The sequence below is a fragment of the Colias philodice genome, chromosome 20 (genome assembly GCF_061535455.1).
Source record: "Colias philodice isolate Cphi_HAF_F1 chromosome 20, ilColPhil1 Martin Lab GWU primary, whole genome shotgun sequence".
Classification (NCBI taxonomy): domain Eukaryota; kingdom Metazoa; phylum Arthropoda; class Insecta; order Lepidoptera; family Pieridae; genus Colias; species Colias philodice.
Genome location: NC_143105.1, coordinates 4,237,120 through 4,261,896, shown reverse-complemented (window position 1 = coordinate 4,261,896; position 24,777 = coordinate 4,237,120). Strand labels below are relative to the sequence as shown.

The window sequence follows — 24,777 nt, the reverse complement described above, 5'->3', positions numbered from 1 at the left end:
TAAAATAATGTACATACTGATATGTTAATGTTACATCATCTTAATATATATAAATCTCGTGTAACAATGTTTGTCCTCAATGGAATCCTAAACCACTTAACCGATTATAATAAAATTCGCACACCATGTGCAGTTCGATCCAACTTGAGAGATAGGATAGGTTTTATCCCGGAAATCCTACGGGAAAGGGAACTATGCGGGGTTTTCTCTGAGCACGCGGGCGAAGCCGCGGGCGGAATGCTAGTTATTTTTTAATTTATCATAAAATGTTGTTCCAGAAGTGGAAACGAACAAGACGCCCACGCAAACGGTGCAAAGTGCTCCGCCATCCGTGATAGTGTCGCAAAGTAACAACAGTCTCAACACCAACAATAACAGTAACAACACTGCGCCAATCAGCAAACCTACTACGTAAGTGTTATTCATATAGTTTTTAGTCTATTTTTCGAGTCAAGTGAATGCGTGGAAAAAAATTCTAGAAAGATTTTTTACTTGGCAATTATTAATTTTTTTTTCACATATGTATATTTTAAACAAATTTTACATGCTGCTAGGTGCATTTTTTATTATATGCAAGTGGTAACCAATTTTAAAATTACAAACCTAATTGAAACATATCCGCTAACTCAGGTCTTCAAATATGTCAATCAATATTATGTTTGTGTCATGTTGTTTATTTTGGAATCGTTGTTAGCCTATTCAAAATATCCCAAATTACTTATTAAATTTAATAAGAACATCTAAAATATATTTCTCAGTGAATGGGACGGAGTAGAAGAGACTCGTCCGTTCCCTCTCGCACCGACGCCTGCGCAGTTGGGGCGGGCACCGCTACAAAAGAGGCTTAGTAGAGGTTTGTGTTTTAGTTATTTATCTGATTATGTTTGTGTTTTGAATTGTATATATATACTAGCGGTCCGCCCCGGCTTCGCCCGTGGTACATGTTTACGTTTTCTCTACATAAAAACCATCCTCGTACTTCAAGGAATATAATAAAAAAAGAATTATCGAAATCGGTTCAGCCGTTCTCGAGTTATGCGCTTACCAACACATTTTGCGATTCATTTTTATATATAAGATATATGTATATATAATATTTTTCAAAGGTTAGTTGGTCAAAAAATTATTATGTATTTATAATTTGGAAATATTTATTAAAAAAATGTTACCTATATTAATAAATATACTTTGTAACTTCTACAGGGGCTTATTTTAAACATTGTATTTATATATTATTTTGCTTTCTATCATGAAAGAGTCGATTTGTATTACGATTTTAGTCGATTTAAGTTATTAATAAAATTTCCATTTTATATAAAATGGTCATCTTTTATTAATTCCATCTCATCATAAAGATTTACTTTACGAGCAGAATTATTATACAAATTAATATCTAGATGATTCCGTATAAATCACAATAATGGATAATAATTAATGATATGTAATAAATATTAACGTGTCTATACTTTCCAGGAGCATCCACAGGCTCAGTGGGCAGCGAGCAAAACGTGCCACGCTCGGAACCGAACCCAGTACCACACTTTGATACACCGGAGTCTTTACAATCGCCTAAAAAGATCGAGAACTTGCCCAGTCCGTCTCTGAAGAAAAGCTTGTTTAAAAAGGGCAACGAGGATGGGAGGGATAAGTATGTTGAATTGTTTTACTTTGCTATTTAAATATTTTTGTATTTGAATAATTTTTTTGAAGTGAAAACTTCTTTAGCGGCGTTGGGTATAAAATCTTAAACTCGCGTCAGGACACGTGGCCTGATCGAAAAAGCGTAAGACGGATTTTTTTTAGCCCTTATATTCCATTCCATTCCAAAATATCAAACATGCTGAACGTTAATAATCAAGTTTTCACTTCTGCCGGCACTCAAGTGCAACCCGTCTTTTTTTATCCATGTAACAAGATACTCGATAAAATTATTTCCTGCCTTATCCATAAAAGATTTTTGTTTGTATTTTTTAAAGCAAGTGATACTTTACTAATACGCTACGATAAGGCGAAGGACGCGGGTTTGAACCTTCGAAACTCACGATATTTTTTTTCTATTCATAAAAAAAATGTTACAATATTACTGTGTGACATAATCTATGTTTATTTTTAGTATTCATCGCTATTTGTCTATAACTAATGAAACAATGTTTTGCAGAGTGCTAGAAACGGTGAATTTCGAGGCCAAATTCAGTACTTTACCGCAGTTCAAGCCAGAAGCGGCAAGTCCCAGCGGCATGGTCGTACCGCGAAGTCCGCAACTATATTTGAGAAAGAAACACGCTAAAATTGGTATGTGTTTGTTTTATTTTTTTATAAAATTGTGGTAACAAAGTTCATTTTTCAGTTTTGTTTACTTTTGCTTTTAGATGATTAATTACGATTTGACTGACCAACATTCAGTGAATGTGTTCACTGTTATGGGACAAATATGATACGAAACGAATTAGAATACGCACTTTACTGATATTTCATGATACATTCCGATAAATCTGTCGTACATTTTATTAGATAATTGCATTTTAGTTAATTAATCTTATACTTTTGTCATAATTCAAATTTTAAAAGCACTCAATTGCATTTTTATTTATAATCATATACTATTTACATTCGCAGAGGAAGAAACTACATCCGTGACGCCGCAATTAGAAGCGGAAGTGATGAACGGCAACGGAATCCCGACGCCACACTCGTATGGAACTACACCGCATACTACCACCAAGCTCGTGGGGAACACGTTCTTCGGGCCTGACTTCAATATCGACACGTTTAGAGGTAAAATTAAGTTAAAATGTATAAATTGGATTTTTTGATAGTTTTTTAATAAAATACGGTTCAATCGACAACTTAATAACTCAGGCCCCGGAATCACAGACACAATAGAAAATCTATTGTGTCGTGGACCGATCGGGCCGTTTCGGGCTCAATGGGTTAAACATCGACACGCTTAGAGGTGGGTCTGGTTAGCTGGCAATACCGGTGACACCGCAACAAAAGCTAAATATAAAGTAGATTTTATCTAATTTCAATATTTACAATTTGTTCTTTAATCAAATTTAAAAGTTTATTTAACCCATTGAGCCCCGAACGGCCAGATCCGACCGCGACACAATAGATTTTCTATTGTGTCTGTGATTCCGAGGCCTGATGGATTAATTGATAAAATACAGTTTTATAATTGGCAATATTGTATCAAAAAGCATGGAGGTGTCACCTCGCACGTTCGCTTCTGACGTTTGCGGCGCGCGAAATACGCTTACAATAAAAAAAATGTGTGGCTTTATGAAACCACGGTAAAAGTGAAACTGTTCGAACGGTTCCGAACACTGCTTTGTGTAGCGCATGTCGCGTGACGGCACACGCGATACACGCGACATGCGCTACACAGACCAAAAAGTTTGAGACGATGTAATAAAAGTTTCACTTTAATAAACATATACGTATATAAATGAACTTTCTCAATGTTTAATTATTTCAGTATAGACAAAAGCTCGCAATTCTTGTTCTAGTAAACAATTTTACGTGTTTATTTAAAATCGTCTTATTTCACAGTATCAGAAAGCATGGAAGAAATGTCCCCCCGCACCCCCGGGTCGGGCGCGTGCGGGGCGGGGGGCGCGGGCGCGCGGGGGGAGGCCGGCCACCGCCGCGTGCTGGAGCAGAGGAGGCATCTCGTGCTCAAGCTGTTCCAGGACCACGGCATGTTCCCCACCACACAGGCCACTACTAGCTTCCAGGTGAGGAGTGTATTATAGATAGTGTAATTATAGTGTCAGTACGGAGGTCGCGGAAGAATTCTAACCAATACCCGCGGCCCCATCATTAAAGCGGCTCGACGTAACACAGTGGGGTTTTAGTCGGTAAGAATCCGACATAACCCACGGCTTCTTCCCCGGGGGCCGTGGGTATCTTTGGAAGATTTCTCCACTATAAAAAAAAAGTGTCAGTACGGAGAAAATGTCACTTTTAAAATTAATAAAAAAAAAATCGCTCGGCTCGTGCAGTGATTCGCAGTTAAGCTAATTCGCTCATCGCTTCGCTCCTCGCTAACGTATTATTGAAGTGAAACTTCTTTATCGGGGGTTGAAAAAAAAATTACGTGTAACATTTTTTCGTTACGCGCCATTTTTTTCTTATCCCTACCACGCGTGATTCGACGTATTTATGTAAAGTTGCATCTATAGTTGAGCCAATTTAATAGGCAACATTTGACGTCTATCAATTTTATCTTCATAGGGTGGTAACCTGCTTAAAAACATCGATTAAAGCGAATTAATCGATACGGACTTGAAACAATTGTCAATCGATCTTGAAACACATGTCAATAATTTATGATGATTTTTATTCCCTAGTAACCAATGCATTCGATTCTAGATGTCAGATTTCGATTTTTAGAGTAACGTCTCTGGTATTTATAAAGAAAAAAGGTTTATTGACACAAAATTGTAGCGACGTCAGTTCTTTAAATAAGAAAATGTTTATTATGTTTAGAATGGTTTATCAGTAAAATCAAATCTTAAAATTAGTTGCATCGGTCATTATTATTATAAATATGTAATCGTAATTGAAAAAAGTTAAGCAAATGTGCAGTTCTAACAAAACGAAATATCATGTTATTCTATGTCGTCGTTACTAGGTTACGTTGTTGAATTTTGTTGAACTGTCAAATGTTGCCTATTAAAATGGCTCTACTATAGAAATTTTTTTTTTGAAAAATAAGGTCTTAAAGAAGTTTCACTTCTTACGTGTGTACGCTAGTACACGCACACATTTTTTTACACTAAAAACTAACTACCAGAAAAATAACAAGAAAGTTTTATTATAACATTTTAAAACGGCTACGAAACGAAAAGAGGTAGTCTTTCTATGATTTTCACAACACGTCGTAAGAACTTTAACTTTAAATTTTACAGGGTTAGATCTTTAATTGTTACCACGACGCGTAGGATAATTTTTGTTCAAGGAACGAAAATTACGAACGCCTGAGATATACTTTATATGAATTTAATCCATACTTCCATACTTATATTATAAATGCGAAAGTAACTCTGTGATCTGTCTGTCTGTCTGTTACTCAATCACGCCTTAACTACTGAACCAATTTGCATGAAATTTGGTATAGAGATATTTTGATACCCGAGAAAGGACATAGGATAGGTTTTATCCCGGAAATCCCACGGGAACGGGTTTTTCTTTGAAAACGCGGGCGGAAAGCTATATATAATTTGTTTATAGTTCATACTTATGTTTATTTTCCCGTTCCAGGCGGCTCACACAGACATATTCCCAACAAAGATGTCGCTGCAGCTGAAGATACGCGAAGTGAGGCAGAAACTGATGGCGCAGTCAAACCTCACGCCGCACTCTGAAGTCAACACGCCTACTAGTAAGTTTATTTTAATATTATGTTGTTCTGTTTATGTATAATCTAAATTTATTATTAATTTTGCTATTTACTTATGCGGTATGTTAAAATGGGCTTCGGTTTCATCATTTGTTTTGTAGTTCTGATAAGAAAATAGCTTTTATAGAGCGTAATCGGACATAATCTCTAACGACAAATGAGTTAAATGAATCATATCATTTGATGGCCACTGTTGCTTATTTTATTAATTAAAACAGCTACGGAATTAATACTTTATTAAAATAATTCATAATGATATCCTTTTGCAGATATAAATTCGCCGTTAGTATCGGCCGCGTTGCAGCCAACATCCACGGCCAGTTAGCGATGCGGCTACACCCTCTCCATCGTGGTGCAGCAATGAAACAACAATACGTTATACATTGCTCACTATCTATACAAGAGGATACGGATACAAGGAATGTGCTAGTGTTGGGGCAGCAGTGTATGTGGGACAGTGAACGCGGTTGCCATGGTAACCGTTGGTTAGGTTGTGTTTTGTACTTGGATTGGATTGCTTGAAGTGGTTTTCGTGTTAGGGTTGTCGATTATTGTTATGCGCTTCATTTGAGAGGATTATAATTAAATATCTGAATAGCTGGTTGATTTTGTTCACAAATCGTTGTGGAGTGACACTCAAATGTTTTACTTTTTCAGTCTTCATCTATCGAGATTTGTAGCATGCCCTCGTTGCATTTAACAAGCGATGTGGCAATTGGTTATAATATAATTAGTGATAACCAAAAAAAAGTTATTAGTAATAAGAAAAAATACAAAAAATAAATAAAAAATGTTATGTGCGTGAGTGTTATGGGACGCGGGTGTAACTAATTATGATAAATATTATCTATTCACAGTTTTAATATATGCACTTATATATCGCAATAGTAGACTTCAAATCTGTAGACAATTTCCTTTTTCAATAACGCGTGTAAATGAAGCTTTTGTCGTGCTATCTCGCTCTAACTTACAACTTCGAGCAGGTAAGAAGGAGATAGCATGACGTTACGATTCTTATTGTTCTGTGTTCATCAAAACGGTTCGAAATTTAAAAAATAAGATTAGAAAATAGTTTCATAAAATTGATTATCAGTATATTTAAAATTACGCTACGAAAATTCTATTTTTCATACTCCATATCCACTTATTCATGGTTAAATATCATTTTTAGTTATCATATACTCAAACGTGCACGATCTCAATGTTTATTGTATTTTGTTGGATATATTATTATGTAGGATATTGTATTTGTATAATCGAATGTATGTATTACATACTCATTAAAGTTAAGTTCAAGTATGGGAAGGTGGGGATTCACCAATGTGGGGTAAATACTAAATCGACCAATTATTGTTGTATAAATTATTTCATATTTAAACTTTTTTTTTGCCAGTGCAAATTTATACATGGCAACATTTTTTTATAATTTTTTATGTCATCGGTGTAACATTCTATATTTAAAAAGCGCAATTCAATTGGTTGTTGATAAAAGCCCCGCATTGGTGAATAACTTGTGACATTTGGCTCTATATCAAAATTAATGGTGTCTATTTGCATTTAGAGTACCAAATGTTGATGCAATACGGACTGTGTATATCGGCTCCTTGCTATAAATTATACTTAATTGATAGCGGTATTATCAGTATTACGACGTATTTTAATTGGTTCCTTAGTTTGATTTAAATTTTTTATATAGATTTACTGATTTTTTCAAAAAACTGATCTTAACGCTATCAATAGGGGCCATTTTTGGTGCAAAAATTAATCGTTTAGGTCTTTATCATTTTCTATTTTATGTTGTGATGTTCGTCTTCCACGCGTTTGAATTTTTTTTTCATTTTATAAAATGAATATCTACTTATTTAAATGTCTAATTATGTACAGTGATTTGTGTTAAGATGACAGTGGTTTGATTCGATGCCATGTTTATATGTGTAAGTTACGTATAAGGAACTTTTGTCTATGGCGGGTGCGCATACATTTATAATCATTTCGGCGAACTGCGCAATTTATGCCGTTGTTTAGCAATACTTCTGCGCCTTCACTTTTTATATTTCATATAACTTACGCAACAAATTTAGCAACTTGTTTGTATAAAAGCGTTGTGATATGGTTCATCGCAATAAGTCCCACTTTTGATGTGAGAGTTAATTTTATAATTTGCAATATATGTGTTAGTGTGAACCCGCCCTTACGATAAGTTGTAGCAGTCTTATACCTTTATCGACATTTTACAGAATCAGCTCAAATCATTAAAAACACTAGATAAATTAATATTTATACATTAACAATCTCACTGTAAATATTAGATTATATTCTTATCTAGCTGTAAGTGTTCCTGGCTCTCAAAGTAATTAGGGTTTTTATTTAGAATGCTAATTTTAGATGAGATATATTATTTATACTCGGTAAAATTTCGGCCAATACAAATGTTTATATTATATCAAAATTGTATTTTTAAATGATCTCTTTCGAGTTAGATAATTGCTTTAGGAGTCCGGAAGTGAAGAGAATTTATTAAATATATAACGTAAGAGAATATTTTCGCACTGTTAAATCTTATCTTTATAGAAATGTATGTACTAGTATGTAACTTCATTCCGAATGTTAACGACCGTCAAATCGATAAACGACATAGTTAAACTATCTTACTAATTATGGACAGGAAAAGCGTGGAGTGGTTGTTGTTACGTATATATTATCTTAGACATCAATATAATATGAAAACCGGTCAAGTGCAATGGAACTCACGCATCGAGGGTTTTTTAATTTCCTTTCGAAATTTCGCTCAAAGTTTGCAAGCTAAAAGAGCCTTTTTAAAATTATAAACGCGAAGAAGTTATAGACTTTACAGTCGAAAGAAACGCGATTCATTTAATATATTATTTTCCAAAACCAAAATCTCGAATCTGGTCATAGTCGCCATTAGAAAATAAAGAATATAACATGATAAATGTTTTTATACTTTAAAATGTATTCTTCAAATTCATCAATACATTTGATAACTATTTTATTACAATTCACAGATATATTGCAAAAACTGGCTAAACAGCGATATGGTAAATTATAAAAATACCCTCAATTGTGATCGATATTTTAAAGAAAACGTGTCGGTTCGATAAATAGTAAAAAATCAGGCCTAATTGTGTAGTGTTGTGTTAGCGAATGTAAGGTAGTTTAACTTTCACAGCGAATTCGTACGAAATATATATAAATGAGAAGATATTATAGTCAATTCATAATTGTTTACATATACATGTAAACACTTGTTACCATATTTACAGATTCCCTTGAGCTCTAAAGATGTTGTGTGACTGAGTGTAGAAGGAATATATAAATATGATTATTTTATAGATTTATAGCCATAACGAAATATTAATCGTTCTGGCTTTTTCTTGCCATGTGAAAATGGTAACATCCGGTTTTAAAATAATTTTACTTAATTTTTATTAATTCGATTAACTCCTATTCGATTTCCTCACATTAATTCCTTCTTAAAGTTTATAAGTAATAGATCAATTCACTTTCATAATTAGATAATAATCTTATATACTTAAGTGAATATAAACCTCATCAGTTTTATGAAAAACAATGAAAAGATTGTCATTATTATTTATCGTTTTGAGTTATACATTTTTGTAGAATTGACTTTTTTAGCGCAAGTCATTTGCTTGTGGAAATAAATTTATTTTAACGTAAAATTCATGAGGTTCATAAGCACTTAAAATAAATAGACTAATCAGTACTATATTTTAAATAGAAAATTTTGAATGTTGTGATTATACCAGTCTACATAATTCAACCATTTCACTACAATGTCTTTCTGTTTATCAAAATAAATATGTATTATCGTTTAATTTTAACGCACTAAATTTGCAATTCATTGTATTACTGTTAAATACATAATTTAAAGATCTTGTCAGGCATTCAAAATTTAAGAAATATAAATATCCATTGTATATAATATAGCTGTGATGACCTAAATATAAAAGAGCTTTGAAAAATATTCCAGTAACAAGAAAAGGTTGTTATTCATTTTGATATATTGGTAATGACAAGGTCTTTGTTCACAATTTGAGGGTTTGTATTAATGTTTCAATTTGCTTTAAAATAAATGTCCAAATATTGTGTTTGTCCTTCGGTGTGCTGATGATTTTTGAATGGATGGTTTGTGTTAGTGTAATAACAAATATGAAAATCAACGCTGCGTATTACTAGTGCCTTATTGACTCTCAGATCTTAGTATAGTGTACAAAAGCAGTCGCGCCTCAAATACCTAGGCTTTGTCAGTCAATAACCCATGTAATAAGCAGTTTATTTAGACTGAATAAACTTTGTTGCATATAACAAGTTGTAATGTTATATTTTAAGAGATGTTAGGTATAATTTCAAAAACGACATTTTAAATGAAGCATTTCATATTCGTTATTTATTTCTTCTAAATAAGGTATTAGTCTAATTGTTTAGTCAAAACGGCGTACTTTGTAAATAACTCGTTTAGAATGGTTTATTTAGACTTAAGTGTTCAATTTAATGTAAACTAGATTGAATTAGACAAAATGACCTTTAAATCTGAAACGGATGTCACATTGTAGTGAAGTTTTTTAATGAATCCAATTTATGGACCAATATAATATTCTTTGTAATGGAAAAGAGAATGTTACATGCAGATATATAGACAAAACAGTTACTGCGGACACACTGTTCAAGCATATTGGATCATTGTACGAACTTATGTTTAAACATAAAACCTCAAAAACGTTTCTGTGTTTTATTTATTTTATTTCTCCATCCTATTAAATACAAATTTGTACACACATTCAATTGTCATATTTAAAGAGGCTACTTAACTAAACCATAACTATTCAACAATAAAAGTATATATTTTATATACAAATGGTGCTATTTAAAGTTGTTCTGACATTTGAGCTTCAACAGTTTTAATTAATAAATCAGGTTTTTCCTCTTCAAGTGTTGAAAGACCAACTTGGAGTGCTGCATCGTCACCAGGATCAGTGAGAACCAAAAATTTTAATGCTGTCATTCTTGCTAGAGCTAAAATTGAGCCCACACAAATATTGCACCCAGAAATGTCTAAATATTCTAGAGTATTTCCATTCTGGCCGGCTAATCTGTCCAAACACCACACATCTATATGTTTATTGCCTTTTAGAGACAACCATTTGAGGGAATTAAGGCCCGTCAAGTTCTGGATACCTTCATATCTAATACCGTTGTGGTGGAAATTGGTGCAGTCTACAGCCTCAACTAAGTAGCCATCCACAAAGCGGCTAGGTAGATCTAGTTTTGTTATGTCACCACCACCTATCCATTCCTTTGAACCCTTCAGCCTGAAAACATGATGTATAAAATTAAAAAAGAATGTACGACAAAACAAATAAATTGAAAAATTACGATATATCTTAAAACATACCTAACAGTTGCTTGTCGATATGTAAAGAAATGAACAGCACCCAGGTTAGGTCCCAAAGTTGTAACTCTTTCAGGCAAATATTTTTGGTTCTGAATTTCTTGTATTTCTTTCATTTGTTTCCACCATTTCTTGACATCTTGAAATGTGAGATCCGGAATTCTTTGCATGGCGTTTAAAATACTCATGCTAGGACTATTTTCAACGAAAATGTTTAATTTACTTATCTGTTCACCTTCCCTCTTTATCCAGGGCTTGCGCCATTCAGTTTGTACCTGGCCATGCACTATATGTGGTTGAATGCCTGCTTCATGCTTCTCATAGATAGATTTTGTATTATCAGCCTCGCTATAGTGTCGTATTGAGTAAATAAAACGAAGTAGATTTTTATTCTTAATATTGAAAGCCATTTTAATGTTAAAAATTAATCTAGAAAATCATTGTTAAAATTCTTATAATTACTTCGAGGACAAAAATGAACGAAAATATGTTTTTGAGTTTTGACTTGAAAAATGTGCATCTGACATCTGTAATCTGTTATCTGACATTTGACAAAATGCAAATAGGTATGACCTCAGGGTATGACACTGACATGACGGGTCATTTTAATCAGATTCGTTCTGAAACTTTAACTGATGTCTTTAAAAAAAAATTGTAGAGAAATGTTGGATGATAAAGGAAAAATACTAGTTACAATATTTTTAATTTTATTTAGGTTTGATAAAAATTAAACTGGAAAGAAGAAAGGAGCAACAATGAATAAGTGATAAACTTGAAATTCGAATGGCCCTATTAGAGAAGAAACTTATTCTATAAACTTGGACATCCAAGTTGAAATGGAATTTCATAAAAAAATTTAAACGGTTGCTTCAAGCCTTCAAGCACCATGTTTAACATTTTTCAGGGAAACACATACTTGTTTGCTCTTCCGAGTTCCGACGGGTATTTTAACTGACTACTCTGTCTTTACCGTTCTTTACACATATGAACAGTATTCAGATCTGCAATTTTTAGCACGATTAAAGACGATCACAATAAGCACAATACTCTAAAATATGTAATGACTAAAAATAACTTAATTAGGAATTATAATTGCCGTATTTAATTTGTAGCTTATCATTGCCATCCCTGTAGAACCAATGGCAATTATTAGCAAAGACCTAATAATTATTGCTCAATGTTTAAAAAGTCCTTTTTATAGAAGGCGTATGGTGTTATTAAGTAGGTGGAATAGTATATCATTATGTATATTCTGTATATTTTATACTATCGTTTGTTTATGAACTTTCGTAAATGCTGATGAATGTGAAGAATCCCTAATTCTTTTTCATAGTTGCTTTTGGCAAGTTTCCAAAAGGACGCTTCGTTGGTTTATTTCAACCCAGAGCGTTCACAGTTGACGTCGCGATAACCAAATCAATTCCAATCAAGCTTTCCTCGTTCATTATTATTTAACAATATCTTTTAAGAATGCAAGCGTAGATTTAAGGCAGAGTTTATTTTATTTTTATAGTTTCTGTTTCAAAAGAGTTCAAGTCGTAACAATGTATGTATCTCTTCTATTTTATATTCAATTCTGCAACTAAGAGGAATGTTTAATGATATTCGCCTTGGTTTGTTTATGTGTCTAACAATTTCTACATGACTTCATTTCTAACCTATTAATTGAAACAATATGTATTATTTTAAAGTAAACATAAACAGAAGCACGTGTTTAACTCGTAGTATGCCAAATATTTACTGGCTTCGGACTGATTAGCATGAAACATACATGCCTATGTATAGGTAGAGTTTTGCCTTTCACGCATATTTTGGTGGAGTATTTATTATAGTAAATAAGTAGATAACCATGGGATTTTTTCATGCAATTCTTAAAAAATAATCTATTTTGGAAGGTCGAGTTTTGTTGTTTGTCCTACTTTAATGATTTATTTATATCTAAAGGGATATATTTTTTGGATAGACGATACCTTATTTATGAAGGAGCCGCTTAATTTAAAATATCAAGGTCGGAATATTGACAAAATCAATCATATCGTATAGGTACTCTATGAAATTTAGGCTTGCGTACGAATTAATCCTAAAAGTTTTTGTGTAAGATATATTAAATTATAAATACCATTTATTTTTATTTTAATCAACCTTATTTGCAGGTTATTAAAAATATCAGTACTATTACTATTAATAGTAAATACATGCACGGGACAGCAAGTAAAATGCGACCAAACTCCGCCACAAGCGACGGTGCGGACGCCGAGCGAAAATAAGGGCATTTACAGAATGAGCATCAGCACTAAGGGCAATGACACCAATATCTACCGTCCGGATCAGACTTATGTTTGTAAGACTTCTAATAAGTATTTGAAAATGCTTAATTCTTTGCTTGACTTTCGACAAATCAAGTTTATAACACTTGAATTTTGTTTATAGTAATGCAATTATAACATTAATTCAATGAAAACGAATGATAAGGGAATGTCTTATGACTATAAAAAAATAAATTACATTTATTTTATTTTATACTTTTTCCTCTAGGTACTGTACCAAAGGTTGTCTGGAAGAAATCGCTCTAAAGCGATAAGACCGCCATTTGTACTTAGTTTAAGCTATATTTAAGCGTCTGTATTTCTTTTTTATTCTCTTTAAGTGCAATAAAGAATTTATAAATAAATAAATAAATAAATTAACGGAATTTAGCTAATTGGATTTAGTCGAAACTCGCAATCGAGCTTTATTGAGTAGGTACCTTTCTACTTACCTATTACAATTTTGCTAAGTTTCTTCTATTTGCAAACAAGATTTATCTAACACCCACTTAGTTAGCAATAATAGATAATTTTCAGTTAAAATTCAAAATAATAATAACACAGATTATACAAATTTTCAGTAAAGCTTACAACAAATAATTCGACGCGTCCATTCCGTTGGTTCATGATAACCGTGGAAGATCCTGAGGTCGACAACACGACATATGAGTTTGACCACAAGTCCATAGACGTAGGAAGCCTGAAAACTATAGACACGCACAAGCAGTCTAGATACAGTGAGCGGTGTTATAACTCTGTGGAAAATACTGATAATTCCGATAAGTATAAAGTTGAGGTAAGTGGTTGGTAAATTTTCAGGTATAATTTGACCTTGACCTAAAGTCGATTGATTTCCGATAAAAAAAATACCAGATATTAGTTATGTTAAAATTTGCAGAACATAAGGTCCATGAAATATATTTAGCAAAAATTATTTTTGCCTTTATAATATTGCTGATAATTTAATGTAGATGTATAGAATATGTACATATACAGCTTGTGACTTGTTCCTAAAAATAAAAACTACTGAAGTAAAGCTTTTCAAAAATTGTCTATATTTCAGGTCCACTGGGTATCTCCGAAACAAAATGAGCACAACCAGAAGGTCCGTCTGCGCGCGATGGTGGCTGAAAACGAAGAGGTCTGGCACACCGGAGAGAATCTCACTATCTTGCTGGAGAAAGATGATCGGAGACCTTTAGACAGCCCTCCGTACTCACCCGTGGATACTTGCAACCTTTGCAGTGAAGCTAGATATGAGGCAAGTATTTATTAGCATTTTTGTGTATTAATTGTAATTTGAAAAGACAGAACAGAAACAGAAAAACAGAAGTTAGTAAGTTTAGTTATTAATAGGATGCAGGTAAATACCTGTTTTCGAAAAATCAGGAATGTAGAGCAGACATATGAATGAGACATGTTGTTACATTCGACATATACTTATGTGTAATATTATGTGGAGATAAAACCTTAAAATTTCGTATAAGAAGACCTACAGCTACTGCGAATCGATATAATATGTATAAATATTATATGCTCAAGCTGTCTATAAACTGAGGATAATTCGCGTTTACAATGCTTTCAACCAGAAGAAGTAATTATAAGTTTAGGTAAGTTATTAAGCGCAGAACTGAAATCAGAGTTGTAACTTGTTACTTTATATAAAGCATTCACAAAACTGTAAACGAGGAACCGTATTAAGGATCTCGGAGATTTTAGTTTTATAATTGTATTTTATAACTTTAACGTGAACAATTTGTATTTGAAAATTATGTTTGTATTCGAGTTTGGACTTTCCTAATCCTTTTAACTGAATAAATAGGCAATTGATTCATTAAGTGAGCAAATTTAGCGGTATTCTGTTGCAAGTTTGGATTAATACCAGGTAATGTTGGACGTATTCACAACCGATACAGTGTGAGTTAGTCCGACATTGTTTGTTCTATTCAATAAATAGAACTATAGAGTTTTTATTTATTAACAACTAGGGCTTCGCCCGTGGTACATATTTCGCAATAAAAGGTAGCCTATGTCCTTTCTCGGGTATCAAAATATCTCCATACAAAATTTCATGCAAATTGGTTCAGTAGTTTAGGCGTGATTGATTAACAGACCGACAGACAGAGTTACTTTCGCATTTATAATATTAGTATGGATCTACATTTTTAATCCACTTCTCCAAAATGACGAAAATTCTTAATCTGAATGAAAACTACATACCTATTTATTGTTCTTAAAAGTGTATTAGTTTTAAGTGTAAGTTCGTACGAACGTATCTTTTTTTTTATATATTTTCAGGTAATTTTCAAAGGTCGTTGGTCAAGAATGACGCATCCTCGCTACTATCCCAGTAGACCTGATGACAACGGCTTCAGCCACATGGTTGGAGCTTCACATTCGTACTCCTATATTTTGTGGCAGCCTGGGGATAAAGCCAGCCCTGGTCTGAAGAAACTTGCTGAAGAGGCTGATATCAGCGTCGTTGAGAGGGAAATTATTGATGCTGTGAGTATTGTATAAGAAATATAATATAAATATCTAAAGATTATTAAGTCACTGTATCTCTGTTATAACATCAACATATTTTAAAAGATTTTTTGTTATATTTTTGTCATTAAAGTCGTTATTAAAATGTCGTAAGTTAATATAAAAATTAAAAGGTTATAAAGAATGCTACTCATAATGGGTATTTATATTTCAATTCTAATTTTTCAATTAACTTTAAACGAATAAATTATATATAATGTGTGAAATGTACCAAGAAGGGTTTTCATGTAGTGATTCAAAATAAAATTTATGAATGGAATCAAGGCTTTCCTTTCGGGTATTAATTGAAAATACCCGAAAGGAAAGCCTTGATGAAAATTTCCGTGCAAAATGTAATTTTGAAATATGTGCTAAGTTCCCGGAATGGAGTTTACAGCATATATACGTTTGATAAAACGCTTAAAATATAGGTTATATTAATTATAAGTACCTAAACAAATTTCGAATCCCATTTTCTATATTTATTAAGTAGTTTGTTTATTTTCATTAGTTTGTAGAGGTTTTATCGAATGTTTTTGTTGAAATATAAATTTACTTATTCTTTCAACTTCTAGAATTCCAAATAGCTATTAACGCAATTCATATTATAATTAATATCTATATGATCTACTACAGATTAAATAGGCCAACGATTGTAATAAATCAAAACAGCAGGTACCGAGATATAAAAAATCTGTGCTGATAAAAAAATTATGAGATAGGCGGGAAGTATTTACAGAATCAAAAATATGTCAATGGCGTGATAGCGGAAAAATGCAAGTGAAAGCGTTGCTAGGCCTAGCTTACAATTTACACAATTCTCAACTAACGTAATAAAACAATTCCTTGATTCCTAATAGCTAATCTAATAGTGTTTCGTGTAATCTAACAACTTTATTTCATTTACTTAACCATTTTTTCTTCCAGTTGTCACCTTATAAATTAATTTCCTAAAATTTTCACATTCGGTTGAATGTAGGACGTAGGTACTTGTTCGTAATAAAACACAGTTCCTTTCTATCCAAATTGCTGTGTTCTGTGATCTGACCATTATCACACCATTGTTTTCTGAACTATTCATTCATTTAAAAGTGGTACTAAGTAATCGAATTTCCTACCATTTAATCAGAACAATTTTTGTGTTGTTCAGCTATATTTATTATTTACGTAATTTTTCGCGATATTCTAATCACCTAAGTACCTAACCATTCATTTCCTCCATAACTACGTAACTACCTGTTTATGCAATTACAGATGTCCCCCCAAAACGGTACCCGCACTCTAATCCGGGGTAAACGTCGCTACCACCCTTACATGTGGGAGCCATCCCACTCTCTCTTCCGTGTGGACAAGGTGCACCACTTGTTCTCAGTGTTGGTGGCGATGAAGCCGTCCCCAGACTGGTTCCTGGGGGCCACCAGGTTCGAGCTGTGTACTGATGTGGGGTGGTTGGAGACGTCGGAGATACCACTGTATCCGTGGGACGCGGGGACGGTTGATGGGATCTCTTATGAGGTGGGTGAGGTATTTTAGATTTAGTTAAGTATGTAATTGTATGTAAACACTATGTAAATTATAATGAAAATAAATAAAAATAATGAAAAATAAATTCAGTTGTTTGTTCTCTTTAATGTATAAAACGCTTACGCTCTTGTTATGTAGAACAAATGGGAAAATAGATGATGATTAATTGATTGGCTTTTTAAACATTGCTATGTAATTTATAAATGTACTTTTAATACAACAAATTGAAATTGTAGAAAGGTTAATTGCGCAGGAGTGGTGAATTAAAAAAGTACATTGTTACAACTTGCAGCGTTTGTGCCAGAGACAGATTACCTAAGGTAATCGTGCAGAAGGGCCCTGTAAAAATAAACAAATAGAAATATTAATTCTGCATACTTATCATGGTTAAAATTTTTATTTATTTAGGTGTTTTTCTCCTTTTCCAGTCGCCCCCATCAGTTACCCTCCCCGTGGATGCAGTGGACCGTGTAGCAGTAGGCTCTTTCAACAAAGAGTCGCCATTTTACCAAATGAATCTTAACGAACTAAAACCTTTCGCGTTCTTGCAAGTAAGGCGCCTAGATGTGTATCCGTTGGTCGATGAAGATTGTAATGAAGAACAAGGTAAAGCTAAAAATATAATTAAAATAATGAAAATAATTAAATTTTACTTCGAAAGTCATATATATATTAGTAATTCAAATCGTTATGTTTGTAGCTCAAGTGGCGTAATGTTTAAAATACTCATACCTGCGTAATTCAAAATTAACAGTAATTGTTGAAATGCCTATGTTTGTGATTTGTGTTGTATTTTCCTAGAAAAAAGTTTCTTTTAAAGCCCACATCGTAAAAATATTTACGATTTATTGTTTTTTATTTAGAGTCTGAAGTTGAAGAAGACAAAAAAGCAGTTGAAGACAAAGATGATGAAGAGTAAGTATTTCAATGGATGTTTTCATTTATCGATCTTCTTTCCGCCTTCATAAAAAATTAAGAACAATATTGAGTCTTTTTTTATAGACATTGTTAGAATATAAATGTAAAAAAGCTGAATACGAGGGTGCAATATTAGAATACATTTTTAAGATTCTGTTTTATTATGTATTGTAATATTGTAATTTGTAATAATAAATTTAAATATAACATCGCAGGGAAGACGAAGAACCAAAAACATTAGAATCAAGACAAGGGCCCCAAGACTGTATTTTGGGGCCATGGGGCGAATGGGCTGAATGCGTCCCCGATACAGGCGCGTGTGGCCTTGGGACGCAAATACGGTCGAGGGAAAAACTGAAGTTGTATTACGAAAGTTATCAAGTAAGTTTTTGTTGTGTAGTAAAATATATGAATAATTATGTATTTATTAGTTATTGTAATCATCTTCTGTTCATATTAACCTGTAGTAATAATTCTAATTATGCAGGTGAAAATGTTCTTTGAAGATTTATAATATAAGTGCACATTTTTTTTTAAGTTTTTAATGCGGTATGCATTAAAAACTTTAAAAATTTGCTTTCTAACTAAAAAAATTCTTCGGGTTTAGCGTGTACAAAGCAAAAACAGTCATTCTAATAATTTTTTAATGCCAAAAATTGATTTCATCACTCTTTTTATTAAATCACCAAACCAAAACCCTGATAAGTGCTTACTTACTTTAATTATTTATGTTTCTTTTTAGGTGGATGACAACGACCAACATTTTGGTTCGTGTCAGCAAAATTTGGAGGGCTCTGTGCAATCTCGACAGTGTTTTGTTAATTGTTAAATTTTCAGGAAAATTAAAAAACAATCTACTCATATTTTGTAGCATTTTTCTGGTATTCTTTAAGTATAATTTAAACAGAAATTTTGAATACAATTGCGTGCCTTTTTGCTATATAAATAAATAAATATACTTGTACAGAGCTTTTTACTCGAGTTTTTATAAGAATTTACATAATGTTTAGAATATTTTATTATAATGTAATTTATATACTCATACATGTTAAAGTTTTTATTATTGTAGGTACCTACATGATTTTAATTTTTTGTCGCTAGAAATAAATATATTTATGATTCATTGTCATTTTTATTTCACGCCAATTTATCGCTCGGTATAGAAAGTTTATTCTTAGTTCATACCTACGTGGTTCATACCTAAAATTTTTGAGACTAATAACTGAAATACCTTCAAATACTAGTTCTAGTTTTCCCTTTTAATTACCTATAACTAACACTAAGTTTAAAACACGTAAAACGTTGCAATACTTTCAATTCGATAAAAATATCTCACAAGGAAACAATCCATTGCTGGTGTAATGAAATCTCATTACATTGTAATAATGGAAAGTGGCGGGAAGGTAAATCTGACGTTGTACGGAATGCATCCGGACAGATACCGTTAATCCTATACATTTATGTGGCACAAGCTAAGGATTTTACCTGATATAATGCTATTTTTTTTCATTTATTTTAGTAAGGGTTAGAGGTTTTAGTAAGTAGTAGTGTTTTATATGATGCATCTCGTAGATGATGTACTAGATGATGTACTTTTCTGTAGATATTTAATTAGAGTGTTTATAAAAGCTAGTGCAGTAAATGTCCTTGTGTGAAAAATACTTCATGAATTTTACTTTTTAGATGCAATGTTTTTGAATTTGTGCGTCCATCGACTTTTCAAATAAAGCTCAACTAGACACGCATTTATTTGTTTATCAAAGCCATTAAGATCCCAAAGCAATTAAGTTTTATTTTATATTATTTCGGTTCTATTTGAGACAGACTTAATGCCAAGATTAAGTAGAGAATATGGTCTCTAATTGGTACGTTAATTTGATTGTCTGTGGCAACTCGGGTACGAAGTAATAACTTAAAGAGTCTTAATGTGATATACACGGTCCTAATGAGTCTGTGTAAGATTAAATTTCATTCGACGACTTAAGCGATTAACGTATAATTTTGAAATGTATTTAGTGAGATTATAATTTCAACTCAGACATTTACGAATGCAATTATTTATTAATACCTAATAATATATGAGGGTGAAGTTATGGGGTACGAGAGATGAATGCGGGCTGCTAGCTTTCTGTTTTATTTCTTCTATTTATCTCTACTGACGAATTCAGGACTTTATTTTTATATAAGGGGAATGGAAGTTGAGTCATTAAATATTAAACTCAAACTCAAAACTCAAACTCAAACATTTATTTATTCAATTAGACTTCTTCGAGAAGCACTTTTGAAACGTCAATACATATTTTTACATTTACCACCGATTCGGAAACCAGTATCTATGGAGAAGCACCGGCAAGAAACTCCATAGTTGCTCTTTTAAATCATATCAGTATTACAATTTAATTTTACAAAATATGTAACTGTATATTATCATAATATGCCAGAGAACTGTCCTGTGGTTTTTACGCGATAACCCTCCATGGATTTTTATCTTTAGGTTTTATCTCCATGGGTTTTTACAGTACTTGTAAAATATGGATAAAATATGTTTTTGTTGTAGATACATTATTTTTAATTCTCATTAGGTAGGTATATGTATCGATCTATTTATTAGTTTGAATGTAGTATAGATACATTATGCAAATACATAGTTTTATTTTATAGAAATTTAATAATATTGTCTTACTATATAAATAAAAAGGCAAAAACAGTGCGTTTGTTCGAACAAATTTAAACATAGAGTCATTAGTCGCTTGGCATTTTGGGGTCTCCCAATGTTAATTAGGCGTTGGTCAAAGATTTATCTATTGCCAAGAGACCTGTGAAGTAATTCGAGTACGAAATTGAGTTTAATTCTTTACTTAAAATAAATGTGAAAGTAAATATCTGTCTGTTCGATTTTTTTAATACATAATTCATAAACTGACTTTACTCCACCCGTTTAAAAATAACTCCATATAGGTTAAAATAATCTGAGATGAAATAATGTTAGCAAATATGCCATAACAGTGATTCAGTATACTTACAGCATGACTTTGACATAAGGAAAAACATCACTTCCACTTACCGAATTTTCTCGGCGATATACTTAACTATTACAGAAGCAAAGCAGTTCACAACAATTGCCCCACCATTACGAAGGTATAAAAAAGTTTTTGATGTGTTCCATTTTGTCGGCAAACTCATATAAGCGCATATAATGTGTTCTTACAACATATTTTAGTGGGTCATAACATTCAGTCTTGGAAGTCGGCCAAAATGGATGCCCTTCTTACTTCCGTCTCATTAATCATAATTCAATGATTGTCCATTTTGGGAAATCTATTTCATTGATTTATGAAGGGGAATGAGCTTCGCTTATTAATTTTTTATTGCATGTATAAGCATTAAATTTTATTGTTTATCGTTTCTGGATTGTGACGCAGCGAAACGTTATAATAAAGTTAACATTGCTGATTTTGATGGGAGGAAATTCTAATAGAAAAAATATAATAGTGGACGTAACTTTTGATTTAATATTTGTGTGGATGAGTAGTTGTCAATATAGTTGTCACTGTTTCCTGTCCGAACATGCTTAGCTGTCGCATACTATAAATTGCCGCGTTCCTTTGACTCGTGGCACATTCGTACGAATCGTGCCTAGGGGCTCGGACGTTGTTTATACGACGTTCGACCCAACTACCCTCACTTTGCTAATATTCGTTGACTTGCTGCGTTTTGTTATCAACTACCTACATCAATTAGGTAGCTGTGTAGAATCGCAGTACATTCTTATTACCATGGACGTATAAAAAAAGACGGACGCCGTATTACGAACAAACAACGTGAAGCCACAATAGTAAGCTAGCAATCGTGTAAAGACAATGAACACGCACACACTCTCACCATAGTAAGCTAGTCGGCCGCCATTACGTCGTGAACTACCGACCGATTAACTGCGTCACTGTTTCACAAAAAATATTTAAAATGCTGTCTTGCGTGGTTAAATGGTGTCGCAACAGTACAATTTTAAATAACAAAACACAAGGGATTACATTCCACAGGGAAGCAAGTTATTTCATTAATGTTTTAATGACAAAATTATTACGGCAAAATTTATAGAAAAAAAAATACAGCCGCCATTGTCATCAGGACAGCTGTTGCCATGGCAACATGGCACACACACATGGATGTGTCGCCGCCATTACTAGGCTTCACTCAATGTTTAGGCGATATACCGTCCGTCTTTTTTTATACGTCCATGCTTATTACATTCAAACTAATATTTAACCCAGCCTCCCTCTCGCGTATTTTTATTTCTTATAATAGTATAATATGTAGTAATGTTATACAAGGTGTTATTTTTCAAATTTCGGCACAATATTCAAAATTACGTTTCTGATTATTAATGTTTTTATCATACCTTAAAAAAGGAAAAATGTAAAACGATATTAATATCTCTTGAAATGGAAAGTAAATTGGAAATTATCGTACAATAATAGAAAATTGAAAACACCAGAGACTTTATTGTTTTTCAAATTTCGGCACAATGCATAAGCATTGTTATAAAAATGTATGAAAATACATCTATTTTTGTATACCATAAAAATAACAATGAGCCTACAAAAATAAATCTAATTGGTGTGCACATACAGGAAGAACCTAGTTTCAGAAAACTTCCCAGCAAAGGCAGATTTTGAATATTTCTGACCGCGTCAAAAATTCCTAGAACACATTTAGGTAAAGATATGACGTAAGTATATTAACTTCGATGTAAGTAAAGGCTTAGAGATATTAAATTCAAGTTATGAATGCATCATGCATGTGAAATCTTCGTAATTTCAACTGATAAATTCAAAATTTACTTATAATTCCTTTTTATACCTATTCTTTTTTATTTATAGCATTCCCTGTTTTATTAATTGATACATTACCACCAAGTCAACAGCTCAACTGTCAAATTTTCTATTTATATCTTCCTTACTGTCCCTGCTACCATAAAGTTTAAACCATATAAACCTGATACGAATTATTAACCAAATAATTATTTTAGTTTCTAAAATCCATCCATCATTGCAGCTGCATTGCAGATTAATTCGTTGTGTTATATGTAGTGTTAATTTGGAAGTTTGTCCCGACTCCCGTCTCGGCCGCGGGAAATGTTAGCCAAGTTTCTAAACTTTGGAATTTGACAACTTGGATTTGACCCACACTATTGTGCTAGATCAGTTATGTTTAAATTTCACAATGTAGTCAAGTGTAGCTAGAGATATTGTGGTGACTGCATTTGTTTATCTATAGCTTTGGAACGTGCGTTGTTTCGTTTAGTTATTACCATGTTAGACTGGGGTAGAAGCCTTTAAAAATAATGAAAAGATAAAAAAAATCGCAGTCGGATGAAACCCATTAGAAAAGGAGGGGAATATGATGAAAATAAATGGAAAAATAAATTACGGTCAATCCGAGTTCGGGAAGTGGGAGGGGGGAGCTTTTAAGAGAAAAAAATGGTTTCTCCTGATTTCCGACAAAACTACAAGTCCTATAGAAAAAAGTTCAATGGCAAAGTTGTAGGTAATTAAAAGTTCTACAACTTTTGTATTCACAATTTTTTCACATAACCTAAAAATTTAGGTGAAAAATTCAAAAAACCAAGTTTTTGGTCTTTTATTTTTATCTACTTCAAAATTTATTTTTTTTCTACGAAATTTGGTGGAAACTTACTTTATTATGTCCCAAATACACTGTAATTTATTTGATTGAAAATATTTATTTTTTCGCCTTATTTTGAATTAATACCAAAAAAACAACCTAATTTTCAATCGAAAAGTCACCCGTCAAAATATCAGCTTTTTTCAAAAACTTGGGGTGCCTTTTATTCATTGAAATCTCTACTTTCATATGGTGTAAAAAAAAATAAACACCACTATAGTAAATGTTCTCAGGAAATGCATACAAACAGTGTGATAATGAGCTTTTACTAAATCAGGCACACTTCTTGAACTCTATATCTTCTCTTGTATCGGCTTTTCGGTAATATTTCAAAAGAAAAATAATTATCTGTTCTATGTTTAATATTTTACAGCATATTCAAAAGCAAAATGATGTCGATAATAACATTTCAGGTAGTTCGAGAAGTGTGCCTGATTTAGTAAAAGCTAATTTTCAGACTGTTTGTATGCATTTCCTGAGAACATTTACTATGGTGATGTTTATTTTTTTTACACCATATGAAAGTAAAGATTTCAATGAATAAAAGGCATCCCAAGTTTTTGAAAAAAGCTGATATTTTGACGGGTGACTTTTCGATTGAAAATTAGGTTGTTTTTTTGGTATTAATTCAAAATAAGGCGAAAAAATAAATATTTTCAATCAAATAAATTACAGTGTATTTGGGACATAATAAAGTAAGTTTCCACCAAATTTCGTAGAAAAAAAATAAATTTTGAAGTAGATAAAAATAAAAGACCAAAAACTTGGTTTTTTGAATTTTTCACCTAAATTTTGAGGTTATGTGAAAAAATTGTGAATACAAAAGTTGTAGAACTTTTAATTACCTACAACATTGCGATTGAACTTTTTTCTATAGGACTTGTAGTTTTGTCGGAAATCGAGAGAAACCATTTTTTTCTCTTAAAAGCTCCCCCCTCCCGCTTCCCGAACTCGGATTGACCGTAATTTATTTTTCCTTACAT

At 32.4% G+C, this 24,777-nt stretch overlaps 3 protein-coding genes across 4 annotated transcripts in view; 2 read left to right on the top strand and 1 right to left on the bottom strand.

The window, feature by feature from the left end:
- Positions 1 to 10,165, top strand: part of cic (Putative transcription factor capicua) — a 36,457-nt gene extending 26,292 nt beyond the window's left edge. For both annotated transcript variants that reach the window (XM_089707912.1, XM_089707913.1), the window contains exons 24-31: positions 279 to 411; positions 759 to 853; positions 1,474 to 1,648; positions 2,159 to 2,292; positions 2,617 to 2,775; positions 3,553 to 3,737; positions 5,266 to 5,386; positions 5,674 to 10,165. In XM_089707912.1, coding sequence (XP_089564038.1) covers positions 279 to 411; positions 759 to 853; positions 1,474 to 1,648; positions 2,159 to 2,292; positions 2,617 to 2,775; positions 3,553 to 3,737; positions 5,266 to 5,386; positions 5,674 to 5,729 — 1,058 coding nt within the window. In that variant the 3' untranslated portion in view covers positions 5,730 to 10,165. The remainder of the gene's footprint in view (positions 1 to 278; positions 412 to 758; positions 854 to 1,473; positions 1,649 to 2,158; positions 2,293 to 2,616; positions 2,776 to 3,552; positions 3,738 to 5,265; positions 5,387 to 5,673) is intronic.
- Positions 10,166 to 10,167: 2 nt separating this feature from the next.
- On the bottom strand, positions 10,168 to 11,361 carry LOC149479367 (distal membrane arm assembly component 2). The gene is made up of 2 exons (XM_089707965.1): positions 10,839 to 11,361; positions 10,168 to 10,755 (listed from the first exon to the last, which is right to left on the bottom strand). Exons 1-2 carry the CDS (start codon positions 11,243 to 11,245, stop codon positions 10,311 to 10,313), a joined length of 852 nt encoding a protein of 283 aa, XP_089564091.1. The 5' UTR covers positions 11,246 to 11,361; the 3' UTR covers positions 10,168 to 10,310.
- A 788-nt stretch (positions 11,362 to 12,149) lies between these two features.
- On the top strand, positions 12,150 to 19,202 carry LOC149479366 (spondin-2-like). The gene is made up of 10 exons (XM_089707981.1): positions 12,150 to 12,381; positions 12,989 to 13,176; positions 13,723 to 13,937; positions 14,205 to 14,402; positions 15,440 to 15,646; positions 16,922 to 17,182; positions 17,620 to 17,797; positions 18,055 to 18,106; positions 18,325 to 18,490; positions 18,852 to 19,202. Coding segments are annotated over exons 1-10 (1,554 nt in total). The 5' UTR covers positions 12,150 to 12,379; the 3' UTR covers positions 18,939 to 19,202.
- The last annotated feature ends 5,575 nt before the right edge of the window (positions 19,203 to 24,777 follow it).